Genomic DNA, 13,323 nt, shown 5'->3' on the forward strand with positions numbered 1-13,323 from the left:
CTTCCATTTCTATTAGAGAGGCTGCATATGGATAAAGATTACATTTGATCTTTCTGCTGTATTATGATCATGTTATCCCCCCCCCCCCCAACACCCTTCCTCAGCAGCACAGCAAATGTATATTTTGTGGCGCAAGATGAATTATAAAAAATGTTGGACGGAGTTCCAGTGGCCCTGGCCATTTGACTGGATGTGGACCAGATATTTTAAATGGTGACCCTGTGAGAATAAGTGGTCATAGTGATAATCTTTATGACCATGATGAAAATATAATTATTTCAGTATCGGACCAATTGAAATCGGTTTGGGTGGAGAAATAGGGACTCAACCACCAAAACCTTGCATCATCACTGGTCGGGAGGATATACTGATACTTTTTATGTACTTTATATACCTACTAAAATGGATCAAAATATACTGGATTGAAATCACAGAGAAATTTGCATGTAGTTTATTGCAATTATAAAGTAAGCCGCATGACCGATAATTGAAGTTATTGGCTGTAGGTAGTCAGTATGTTATCTACTAAATCTATAACTACTGTCGGAAAGGAATTTGAAGCTCACTATCATAAAAAGGAGCTCTGACCAATATAAAGATAAATTAAGAAATTAATCAGGACAGACATTAGGACCTAAAAACGACTTGCTGCACAGTAATAATAATAATAATAATAATAATAATAATAATAATAATAATAATATTAATAATAATAATGTTAATAATAAAAAAATGAATAACAATAATAATTGTAAAAAATATCAGTTCTATATGTGTCAAAATTATTTAAAAAAAATAGAGATATCAAGTAATTAATGAAAAAGCCTAAACAAAATGAATGCTGATATTAATGTTAAAAAAAGGAAATACCAGCTATACTACGACTCCTTGATCATTGACATAGATATGATCTGCTGGTTAGTATGTAAAGTCCTTGAAGTCAAAGTTACTTATCAAGCTTGTTGAAGAAGCTGATAGCTCCGACTGAAAGATAATTACTTTGATTGTACAGCCGCTGGTTTATCTTTTTGCAAAGATACTAATCATCAATTTGTTAGATTACCGCTATCACTATATGTATTTATCACACCCAACGTTAAACTATATATGGCAGTATTTCTGGAAATTTTGCTACCAAAGATCAAGTTATCATTTTCTGTGGGTTGTTATTTCTCTGTGAGAAAGGTTAGAAACCTCAATATAGATATAGCTTAGTGGAATTTACCATTTGAATCTTTGCGGCTGCATCCTTTTAAAGTCTACATTCAGTGACTCCTGTATATATGTGCCTTATTTAACAAACGCAATATGCCATATAAGCAGCGCTTTATGTTAGATGGCACCCTGTGCGGAATTTCTTTTCGCCCCAATCATTCTGTGCAATTTTACTTTGATAAAATAATGGACATAAGTAAATGTATTGTTTATGCTGTTTTGTGTCCCTAATATTTACTATCATTCATGTGACTGTATGAACTGAACTGCAAATTTAAAGTCAGTTAGACCATCCCAGATGCCATTCACGAGGGGCCTCCCATATGGCATCTTCCCCCTGCGATAACACCTGATCATTGGGGGTTTCTGTAGATAGACCCATGCTGTTCAGGTTGTGGGTTTGTGTTTTCGGAAAGGGGTTGTCTAAAGGGGTAACCCCTTTCATTTATACCAGACAGAACTGCATTAAAGGATATTTTTCCAGCTGGCTGCTGCATACTGTTCCACACTTGTCCTCTTGTCCTCACACTTGTCCTCTTGCCGGACAGTCTATCCTCTTAGAAAGTGTCGTAGTGTTGTAAGGGGAATGATTTATGGGTGGAGAAGGCGTCCCAGTGTATCTCGAGTTAGTACTTCAACTGGATCCTGTTCAGGATTGATGTGGTCAACCCTATCATTTTGAAGGGATGGCAACAGGGGGATGCTGAACCAGAGAGCAGAGATATGCACTGCATACAGCAACACACAAAAACAGACTGGGGCTTGGCCATTCCTCTCTCTCTGCTTTGTCTGAAGCTCTGATACCCTGTGCTGGCATAGCAGCCGCAACAGCCCATTTAAAGGGGTAGCAGTATGCACCCTGTGGAGTCGCAGAGGTTGCACAACCCTAAGGTCAACCCTGCATGTTACGTGATTGCAGTCATGTTATGTGTGATGCCCCCTACTGTTTCAAATGTCAATCAAATGACATCACTTTGTCTCTGAGTGACCATGGAATCTAGCCTCCTAACAAACCAAATTTTTGTGGTCTGGAAAATAATTTAAATAGTATCCTAGGAAAAAATAGCAGGGGAGCTTTACCAATGAATCTGCAAACAGTTATGGAAGATAGCTCCCCGTCCTGCGCTAATATTACAATCAGGTGGGTCAAACAGCAAACTCAGCTCGACTACGTCTGTATCGGTATATTTGTAGTTTGTACAAACTGTATTTAGTATATATTTCCTGGATGCAGCTAAAATAGATTGGTTTTACAATCTTTAATAGGTTTATTATTTCGTTAAAAAAAATTAGCTAGAACTAGTAATATTATTTATGTACTTTCCTCAAGGGATTTACTATCTCCTTACTCTCGACTTACACTAGTCCTTCACCCTTTCATGTCAAATCCTCCCAGTATCTAGTAGATTGGTTCATTTTCTGATAACGGACATGGTGAAAACATACTGTAAGCTGCATGCCACATTATTTTGAAGCCAATGAATTATTCATTCTCTATATGTGATGCCATTGTTATCACAAAATAGAAATGTTAAGGAGAACAAGGTTATCCAGTGTAGAAGAGCAGCGTTTATGAAATGGAAAGCCTTAAGCCTCTCAAGCACAGAATGTTTTAGTCTTTACTTTGCTACTAAAAGTTAACGAAGTTACAAATAAAAAAATTTACATCTGCAGTGATGTGAACAAAGTATTTGCCCATCACCCGATTTCTTATATTTTTGCTAATTTGTCACATTTAAATGTTTCAGATACTCCAACTTATTTTAATTTAAGATAAAGACAACAGGAGTAAACACAAATGCAGATTTTAAATGCTTATTCCATTTTCTGAGGATAAACATTTATTCAAAACCTATATGATTCATGAGAAAAAGTAATTGCCCCCCTAAACTTAATAACTGGTTGTGCCACCCTTGACAGTAACAACTGCAATCAAATATTTGCGATAACTTGTGATGAGTCTTTTACATCGCTGTGGAAGAATTTTGGCACACTCTTCTTTGCAGAATTGTTTTAAGTTGGATACATTGGAGAGTTTGAGGATGAACTGCCCAATTAAAGGGGTTTGCCCATAATCAATATTTATCACCTATCCACAGGAAAGGGATAGATATTAGGGATAAATATCTGATCGGTGATGGTCCAACCGCTGGAGCCAATCACAAGAACAGGCTTACCTTGTCATTCCTGAGAGCCCCATAGGAATGGAGTTGTTGAACCCTCACTTATCAGATATTTATCACCTATCTTGTGGATAGGTGATAAATAATGATTATGGGAAAAACCCTTTAAGGTCTTTGCCACAGCATCTCAATGGGATTCAAGTCACTATTTGACTCGGCCGCTCCAAAAATCTTAATCTTGTTTCTTTGTAGCCATTCAGAGGTGGACTTGCTTGTGTGCTTCGGATCATCGTCCCGCTGCATTACCTAACTGCGCTTAAGCTTTAAGTCACAAACTGATGGGTGGACATTCTCCTTCAGGATTTTTTGATAGAGAGCAGAATTCATGGTTCCATCACTTATGACGAGTAGTCCAGGTTCTGCAGAAGCAAAGCAGCCCCAGACCATCACGCTACCACTACCATGTTGGTCTGTTGGTATGATGTTCTTATGGTGGAATATGGTGTTAGCTTTGCACCAGATGTAACAAGACCATGTTTTCCAAAAACTTTTGCCAAATGTGAGACGAGCCTTTGTGTTCTTTTTGGTCATTAGTGTTTTGTGCCTGGCAACTCTCCCATAGATGCCAGTGAATTTCTTATTGTGGAATTGTGTACATTGACCTTAACTGAGGCAAGTGAGTCCTGAATTTCTTTAGATGTTTGTTTGGGTTTTATTGTGATTTCCCGGAGTCGTGAATGAGCTCTATGTGAAATTTTAGTAGGTCGGCCACTCAAGGGAAAATTCACCTCTGTTCCAAGTTTTCTCCATTTGTGGATAATGGCTCTGACTGTGGTTCGCTGGAGTCCCAGAGCTTTTGCAATGACTTTGTAACCCTTACCAGACTGGTAGATTTCAACTACTTTGCTTCGCATCTGTATGTGAATCTCATTATAGCATGGAATCATGTGCTGCTTTTTGAGACCTTCCGGCTGGCTTCACATTGCCAGATAGGTTCTATTTAAGTGATATTTATATTCATCAAGTCTAAATACCTGTGCAGGATGAAACCCTAGGGAGACCTAATTGTTATTACAAACTTGCCGCCAGAACCCAATTTACTAAAGAACTTCATTTAAATGACGCATGAGCTGTAAACCATTTGTATATTTTAATGCCGCATAATGGAGAGATTATTTGGACTGGGTAAGGAGGAGTGGATCATTTATGAAGAATCTACACAGTATTCCAAATATAATGTTCTAAATAATAGCTGCATTAAACTATTTCATTTTATAAAAATTCTAACACCCTTCAGCAGATGGGAGGTTAAAAGGGCAGCGGTTAAAAGTTGAATATTTTAAAACCTCATTCTCAACAAAAGAACTTTCACTTCAATTATGAGCACAGCTTTCTTTTTTTCTTCAATCCATTACACGTATAACTATCAATGCAAAAATAAATGTATCCTGAAGTCCATTACCATAACCCATCTGCATTAGTGCCCCGCTTGTGCAGACTGAAAGAGCAGGCGTCACATTATGCCATTTTATGAGGTTAACAGCTGGTGTGTATTTTGTGCCGATAGATTCCAAAATGTGCTGAGTGTTGAACAAATTCTTTTAATATGGATACTGTCAGAGCTACAGGGAAAGAGGTAAAATACTATTTCCACTGTCAGAGCCCTGGTAGGACATCTGCCTGTGACAATGATGGGGTTGTAGTCTGTATAGACAAGCTGTGTATTGTATTGAAGAAGAGAGCAGAGATGGCAGTGCTATATGTTTGATGAACCTCAACTAGAGATGGTGTCAAACAGACATAATATTATTGGGTAATGTACATGAAAAATTCTAGCTTCAGCCTTGTAAATAAGGGAAAGTGTAATCCAGTTAAAACAGCGACATGAGCAATAGGTAATTGAACATTTACTGCGGACATGATGGTCATTGTGTGACAGTGGATACAAGAGATATGAAAGCTGTCAAACCTATGGGGGACAAGTTCAATAGTTCTGTATGTGCAGACTTCAGACTACATTATATGTATAGAATATAAATTATGAAAGGCAGAACATACTCCAGATGTTCTATTAAATAAACATGATTTTAGATTAAAGCTGGTGAACAGTCATATTGTAACAATCAGTCTATAAGTATTTCTAGAATCTGCTGAACTTCACTTCAATTTCCCATAATGGGGTCTGCTCTCAGATCACCCTTCACACATTTATATGGAAGAGATAAGTGGGATTGTTAGACAGCCGGTCAGAAACATTTTCTGGCTGATGAGACAGATTTCTAGAGTCTTGATTGTCCATTTACACACACCAGTTTAGACTGATACTAGTCTGACAAAAGTCCGAAATCTGTGCATGAAAAATAAGCTTGAAACCAATATAGATGGATGGATTCATAGATATGAGATAGATAGATAGATAGATAGATAGATAGATAGATAGCTAGATAGATAGATAGCTAGATAGATAGATAGATAGATAGATAGATAGATAGATAGATAGATAGATAGATAGATAGATAGATAGATAGATATGAGATAGATAGATAGATAGATAGATAGATAGATAGATAGATAGATAGATAGATAGATAGATAGAAAGTCCACAGTCCAGCAGCACCAGTCAAAGTCGTGGATGGGTGCGCGCCCTGTGAGCTTGATCACTGCTCCAAATCCAAGTATAGTCGTCCAAAGACAGGCAGCACTCCAAGTTTTAGTGAAAAAATGGCTTTTATTTAGCCCTTGTGCACAAGGGCTAAATAAAAGCAATTTTTTCACTAAAACTTGGAGTGCTGCCTGTCTTTAGACGACTAGATAGATAGATAGATAGATATCTTTATGAAAGATCCTCTTAAAATGGCCCAATACCCACACTGATCACAGATGACAAAAGAATATTTGGACAACATGATCTATGCCAAGAATATGTAACACTAATCTATTCTTTCAATGCTAAGTGAAAGACATCGGGTTGGAAAGTTTATTGGACGTGAAAAAACAATGTAATGTAACAATTTCCGTTAAGGGCACTACAATGGTTCCATTATCTTATTTTTGGAGTTATGCAGTATCTGATCTCTATATAGATGCTGAAGTCTAATGTTTAGTTTACCAGTCAAGTTCTAGAATTGCTGTAGGAGAATGTTGGATTGTTCGGATTGTTAGAACATCTATGGCTTACCTTAGCTTGGCTTTCACATAGCTTCATATAAATGAGATGTGTCACAGGTAATAGCCGCTGACAGGTCTGCACTTACAACCCATAAAAGATTAAATGTATCATTACTGCCATGTCAGCTCATTGCCTGGGATATGTTCAATTGTGATCACTGCTCGTGGACACTTACTAAATATTGAGTTTATGGTACTGTTTGTAAAATAAAATCCAGATATATTGTTACGTTTGATAAATACTGTAGCTAAACTTGTTAATAGCAACTTGTTTAATCTGGAAACCAAGAATATTGATAATAAAACAGAACATGAAATGTCCTACCTGCAAACGGTACTGGGGCGTCCTTGTCCAATGCAACCAGAGGGGGATCCAGAATAACTGTGTCATTATTTTCAGTGATTACTCCATGATATGATGTTTCAATCCATGGCTTGTGCTTGTTCACTAGAAGTAAAGACAGAAAGACAAACACCTTGTAAATATCTTATCAACTGCTACTATGAATAGATAGGTGATCAATGTTATGGATGGCCAATGATCAAAGACAACTGTTTTTAGGTTTGAGTGGAGAAAAGTATTGTCTTGGAAGACAATTAAATGTCAAATTCAAAAAGAGGGTGGAGAAAAGCTGCCAGACATCTCCAGCTCTGCTTATCTTATGGAACCCAATAGGATTGGATAGGAAAAATCAACCTTTATTTGCTTGGCAAGTAAGATCAATTGAAATTCGTACAGGTTGTTTGAAGAACATTTACATTTATATGTAACATCAGCTTCTGTATGTGTTACTTAAAAATAATTTTTTATTTCAATAAAACAAACTAAAATCTGTCTGTAAAGGAAACAAGATTACAAAGTCCTCAAAGGAGAGATTTCTTTCCTCAATTCTTTTGATTATCTTTAGATCTTTATTCTCTTTTCTCTAATTTTACTTTAAAGTGGCAGGATCAGGATGCTCAATGATATGGCTAAAGGGCAGGGGGTTGCTGAACCCTTACATAGGGCTATCCACAAGACTATTTCTAAGCCTCAACATACTTCAAATATGAGACATCACTTAAAGAGGTTCTCTCAACATGGCAACCCCTTTTTATATTGAAGCTGGCCTGTTGATCACCTGATCGAGTCTGGTCCGGCTTCCAAAATCCCTAGGGGAAACACATTTTCCCTGCAGTGATTGAAAGGCAGTATTACATGCTGGCCATTTAAATGAGCTCTACCTTCTGGCTAAAAGACACTAAAATAGGCTAATATGACATCCATATGATTTTAAACGGGAGGGCTGGGGTCTGGGTACACCCTGCACCAATAGCTGAAACAAGGGGCAGAAGCGCTCAGCCGAGCGCAGTGCCACTTCGGCTGTATAACTTCTCGGAGAGGTGATGTTAGCTCAAGATTGACTTATGAAAGTCTATGAGCCCGTCTTCAGCTAACTCCGTCATTCCGAGTAGAGCCGAAAAGAGATAAAGTTATACAATTACAGCTGAAGGTGCACTTTGCTCGACTGAGCGCTTCTCAACCTTCATTTCAGCTATCAGTGGGGGTGTCAGCACCCGGACCACCACCAATCTATACTTCTAGCATGTCACTATGACATGCCAAAAGATTTATGAAATTACAGTTACTCTTTACATACGCATGTGACCTAGATCTGGCCATCGCCACCATATATTTTTTTGATCAAAAGGTAGAGTTGAGCGATTTCTTTATATTAAAATTTTAATATTCTCAAATCATATAATTCCTCGCAACTATAAGAATCATATTCTGTCTGAAAATTATAGTATAAAATTTTCACATATGTTCTCTCTACAGATTTCTGTAGTCTTGGGAAACTAACTGCAGTATTTCACAACAGCCCTTGGAACCAAAGCAACTGAGACTTTTTTTTTTCATTCACACAACCTAAAACCATCAGCACCTCAGGGTGGAAAGCTCAATAGGTTTGAGTGTAATGTAAATCAAATTGTATATCACTGACAGAGAGCTGATGGCCTTTAATAAGCAAGGAAGGGTGTCTATTCCTAGTGTTTCTATCTAAAATCCTGAGATTGAACCATATTTACTCACACATCGATCTGAGAAACGAAATGTGAGCTGTACATGAATGTTTTTTTTTTTTATTCTCTCTATTATTCTGCTGAAATCTAGAGAGATTTGAAGGAACACTTTTTGATAAGGACATTAGAACTGTTCAGTGAAAAATCCGATAACATAATAGAAAGACTAAACTAGAACACCTACAGAATAATATAACATGAATACTAACAAATGAGCCCATACCAACATTTATTTTTATGGTAAAAAATGAACTCACATCTGATATTAGGTTCACATAGGTAGATGTAGTAAACACTATCAACTGGAAACAATATATGCTCATTATAGGTTAGAATTCAATTGTATCACCAGCAAATGATTACAGAATACACAGATAAAAAAATCTGAGGGCAGCAATATTTAGTGACAGAACCATGCAGCATAGTCAGTACGTTTGTGTTTAGCAATGGGTCATTGCCAGTGTAATGTTCAGGGCTTGGGGAGATGTGTCCAATGGGCGATGTCGCTTTGCCTTACCCTGCTCTCCCCTTTGTGATTGACACATCTCTTCTTATACACGGATAGCATAAAGATTTAGATTTATAGTAAATACCTGGTTTGATTAATTGCGTGGGTAAGCAAAATTGTGGAGAGACAAGTAAAGCCCAAGTTCACACTGCATTTTTTGGCACTGATTTTGACATCTTTGGTTATTTTTGTCCGCTTGCAGAAAAAAGTGTCATGCCCTATCCTAATACGGTTTCCACTTCTGAACCTCTTTTGAAAGCAAGGGAGGCCAGAAAAAATATCCGTAAAAAAAAAAGAATTGCGGTGTGAATGTACCCTTTAGGGCATAGCCAGACGTGGCGTATTTCTGCCGACACTGTCCGCATTGCAGATTCTGTTGCGGCTTTGCCTAAAATGTGCAGTAAATTGATGCGGATTAGCCGTTGCATATTCAGGTGAAGAGTACTTCCTGCTGTCTTTTAAAACATTTCATCTCAGTCTGGCTATAGACCTGGAAATACATAGGTCCAGCCAGAATGAACAAATATCCTGTTCGTAAAACCAATACGCAACACAACACACATAACATCTGCGGATTTCATTGCAGAATTTTGAATCTCCATTGAAGTCAATGGAGAAATTCCGCAATAAGTCCGCAACAAGTCCGCAACAGCCAGTGTATGCTGCGGACACCAAATTCCGCACCGCAGCCTATGCTCCGCAGCAGAGTTTTCCGCCGCGTGTGCACGAACCTAACTAAAAAGGTGTGGAAACCAATGGAGAAAATGTCTGGCTACAGCGGAATTCCAGAGCAATTCTGTCACGTCTGGCCATGCCCTTAAGGGAATGTTTCATCAGAAAATTAGCTATTGTTTAAGTCACATTTTTAGTTGAAGAAACTTTTAAAGAAATGTTGGTGATTTTTTTTTTTTCATCTTAGTCATTATCTATATCAAAATATATTTTTACTCTGGCCTCACAATAGACTGACACTTCCTGTTCTGTAGAGATCACTTCTCAGCAGTCATCTCATTATCATCACAGGCAGGATAACAATGAAAGGTAACACCTCTATATAGATAACACAGGATCCACCATTGACAATAAGTGATGGACACAGCTCCCCTCATATCCCTTCATGCACAACGACCTCTGTACAGGTCACAGAGCATGCCTAGAAAACTCTCCTGTGCTATAAAAGTGTATGACCTAAGCTGTGAAAATAATCAGGAATAACTTGTGAAATAATATGCGACCCTTTGTTCACCTATTGTTATCAAATCTACATTTTGATAATGCAAATGGTTACAACACGATGTTTTCAAACTAATTGGTCAGAAACTTAAAGAGGATCTGTCACTAGTTTATTAATGTCCTTCCTCCTAACTAATCTAATAGGCACTACAGTGTAATGTTTTTTTCAAAAACTTTTATTATTTGCAAAGTTATGAGTATTTTTCTAAATATGCTAAATTGGCTATACTTGCCAAATGGGAGGTGACTCTTTCTTTTCTCTCTGGGTGGCGTAATATTTTCTGTATTACGTTGTCCAATCAGCATACAGCTTCTCCCCCTACCCTGCCCAGCAACACAGCGTGATCATATAGTATACAGTTTCCATTCCCGACTGTGTATTCAACTGGTGATACCTCCAGTTGTTTCACAGCTAGAACTGCGATACTGGTGCCATATGAAAGATTAGAATCTCATCTTTCATATGCCATGAGATATGGCTATTTGAAGTGATCCCCCTTTCCTCCAGCCTCAGTCTCTCACACTGTGTGAAGCAGCTTCATGCTGATAGGATAGCATCAGAGGCTGTGACGTAGCTCGACCTCAGGAGAATCGCTGGTGTTGATACCCACTTGTCAAGTATAGGCTCATTTGCATATTAAGAAAAAAGCTCATAACTTTTAAACTAATAAACTTTTTGGGACACAATTTTCACTAGCATTATCAGTGTGACAGTGCCTATTAGATTAGCTAGGAGATTGGGCATTACTAAACTAGGGACATATCCTTTTTAAAGGGATTGTCCTCTTTAGTTAATCTATTGTTAGAATAATTCCTGAAAATAAACTGGGCACATGGTGTCCTGTTGTTGGGACCCCCAAAAATCAGCTGTATGAACCTGGCAGTAAGTGTTCGCTTCCCCTGCAGCGCCACCATAAGGGAAATTAAGCATTACACAGTGCATATTGAAATCAATGGGCTGTCCATATAATGCACAGACAGACCGGGTCTACGAAAGTAAATACGGGTCCGTTGTCACCCATATTCCACCGGTATTTACGGACCCGTAAAAAAAAAGAGGGTCTGGAAATGATGCAGACAGGGGAATCCCCTGACGTTGCCTAGCAACGTTCCCATAATTATGGGTGCACACATGTAGCCACCCATAATTACGGCTTGAAATAAGACATGTTCTATATTTTTCAACGGCCTGGGCACCTTCCCGTAAGCAAACAGGAATGGTACCAGTGGCCAATAGAAGTCTATAGGCCCGTAATTACAGCCCGTAATCATGGCCCGAAAATAACGGGCATTTTTACGGTCGTGTGCATGGGGCCTTACAGATGGTTGTGTGTGCTGAAAAAATTATAGAGCCTGTCCTATTCTTGTCAGTATTTACGGCAAGGACTCTCCCATATAAGTCTATGGGAGCTTCCGTAAATATGGATGGCTACTGATGTGCATCCGTAAACTGTCCGTATTTACGGAAGCACTGCTAGGCAATATGTTGATGACATCATTTGCATCCTCCCCCATTTTTCACAGACCCCTATATACGCATGCAATACGGATGCAATACAGACCGTATTTACGGACACCCTTCCGTATATACTGATGAAATACGGATGCCTATTGATCCGTATTTACTGACAGTATTTCTGGATAGATGAAAATACTGTTGTGTGCATGAGGCCTTAGTTAAAAGTAAAATCATATAATAGTTGTCCAAGTGGAGGTGATTATTTCTTCCCTGTATATCCTTGCTTACATGCATGTGTGGGTATATCCTTATATTATATTTTATGTTCTGTATTTTTGATACATGTATTTTTGGTGTGCATATTTATTCTGGGTCTCTTTTGATTTGACATTTTGTTATTGCCCCTTGCACTTTATATGCTCGTTTTTTTGGTTACTCTAGTTTTGTATTTGTGATCTTTTTCACATTTATGCTGCACGTATCATTTATGCCACCCATAAGATATATATTTTTTAATGTTTTTAATGTATGGTAGTTCTTGAATAAAGATTGATTTGTAAGACTACTTTAAGGTTGAGAGCACTGTTATTTAGGTGTCTACTTTTTCTCTTTTTATTATGCTATAGGCTTCCATTGAGGTACTCCCTTATACCTTATTAGTTCTTGATCTTATATGACATTTTTAGGGTGGTGCTCACCACTTTCTACCAATACCATTTTACATTTGTAACACAATATTTCACATTTGTATCCACACATAGTGATAAATGGCATCTCTTCTTTACACTTACACTTAAATGATAATATAATGTCTTGTAAATGAAGTGTTTAAACATAGACAATTGGTGAGAGCCGGGTTGAGGGTTCCCTTTTTGCTCTGACACTCTTGCTCAGTGAGTAGATTTTTCAGCTGCCTAATTACATTTTCCTGAACAGTCTCACGGGATCAATACACCATCATGTCACACTTTTTCTATGTTCTCTACAATACATCACTATTGCGCAACTTCAGATCATCCCTGTATGAAGTGCATTTAGATGGATTCCATCAGCTCTGTATTGAACATATTTATTTGTGACATTACTATGAACCCTTTCACAGCAGTGCAAGATGATTGCCCCGGCAGATAATAATCCTGCTGCCGAGGCCCTAAATTACTCTTTATTGTAGTACCTTTGCTGGAAGGGAAAGAACTGAGATATTATGATAGTGAATGCACCTATGACATTGATGTGCTGCAACAGAAGGGACAAAATAAAACCCAATGAGTCTGAAAGGAAAGGAATGACAGTGCACAATGGCTGTATACAAAGCTTTGCAGTTAATGTGAACTATTACAATATTAAAAAGGAGTTGGTCTTCTCAAAAAGCATTTATATACTTGGCACATGGAAACATTACAATATACTGGCACTTATTAATAATGTGTATGCTCGTGTTGGCTTTTAATCCTCTTGGAACGTGTCCCTGAACGCTCTTAATCTTAGTTCTTCTTTAATTGAATACTGAACTAGAAAACTAATAAATTGTAGTCAAAATTGTCCAAACATTC

The 13,323-nt window shown here is 37.8% G+C and overlaps 1 protein-coding gene across 3 annotated transcripts in view; it reads right to left on the bottom strand.

Annotated features, from left to right (window-relative positions):
• CLSTN2 (calsyntenin 2) overlaps positions 1 to 13,323 on the bottom strand; it is an 828,679-nt gene that overhangs the window by 470,862 nt on the left and 344,494 nt on the right. For all 3 annotated transcript variants that reach the window (XM_075861435.1, XM_075861434.1, XM_075861436.1), the window contains exon 2: positions 6,832 to 6,954. In XM_075861435.1, the coding sequence (XP_075717550.1) occupies positions 6,832 to 6,954 (123 nt within the window). The remainder of the gene's footprint in view (positions 1 to 6,831; positions 6,955 to 13,323) is intronic.

The sequence above is a fragment of the Rhinoderma darwinii genome, chromosome 4 (assembly GCF_050947455.1).
Source record: "Rhinoderma darwinii isolate aRhiDar2 chromosome 4, aRhiDar2.hap1, whole genome shotgun sequence".
Taxonomy (NCBI): Eukaryota; Metazoa; Chordata; class Amphibia; order Anura; family Rhinodermatidae; genus Rhinoderma; species Rhinoderma darwinii.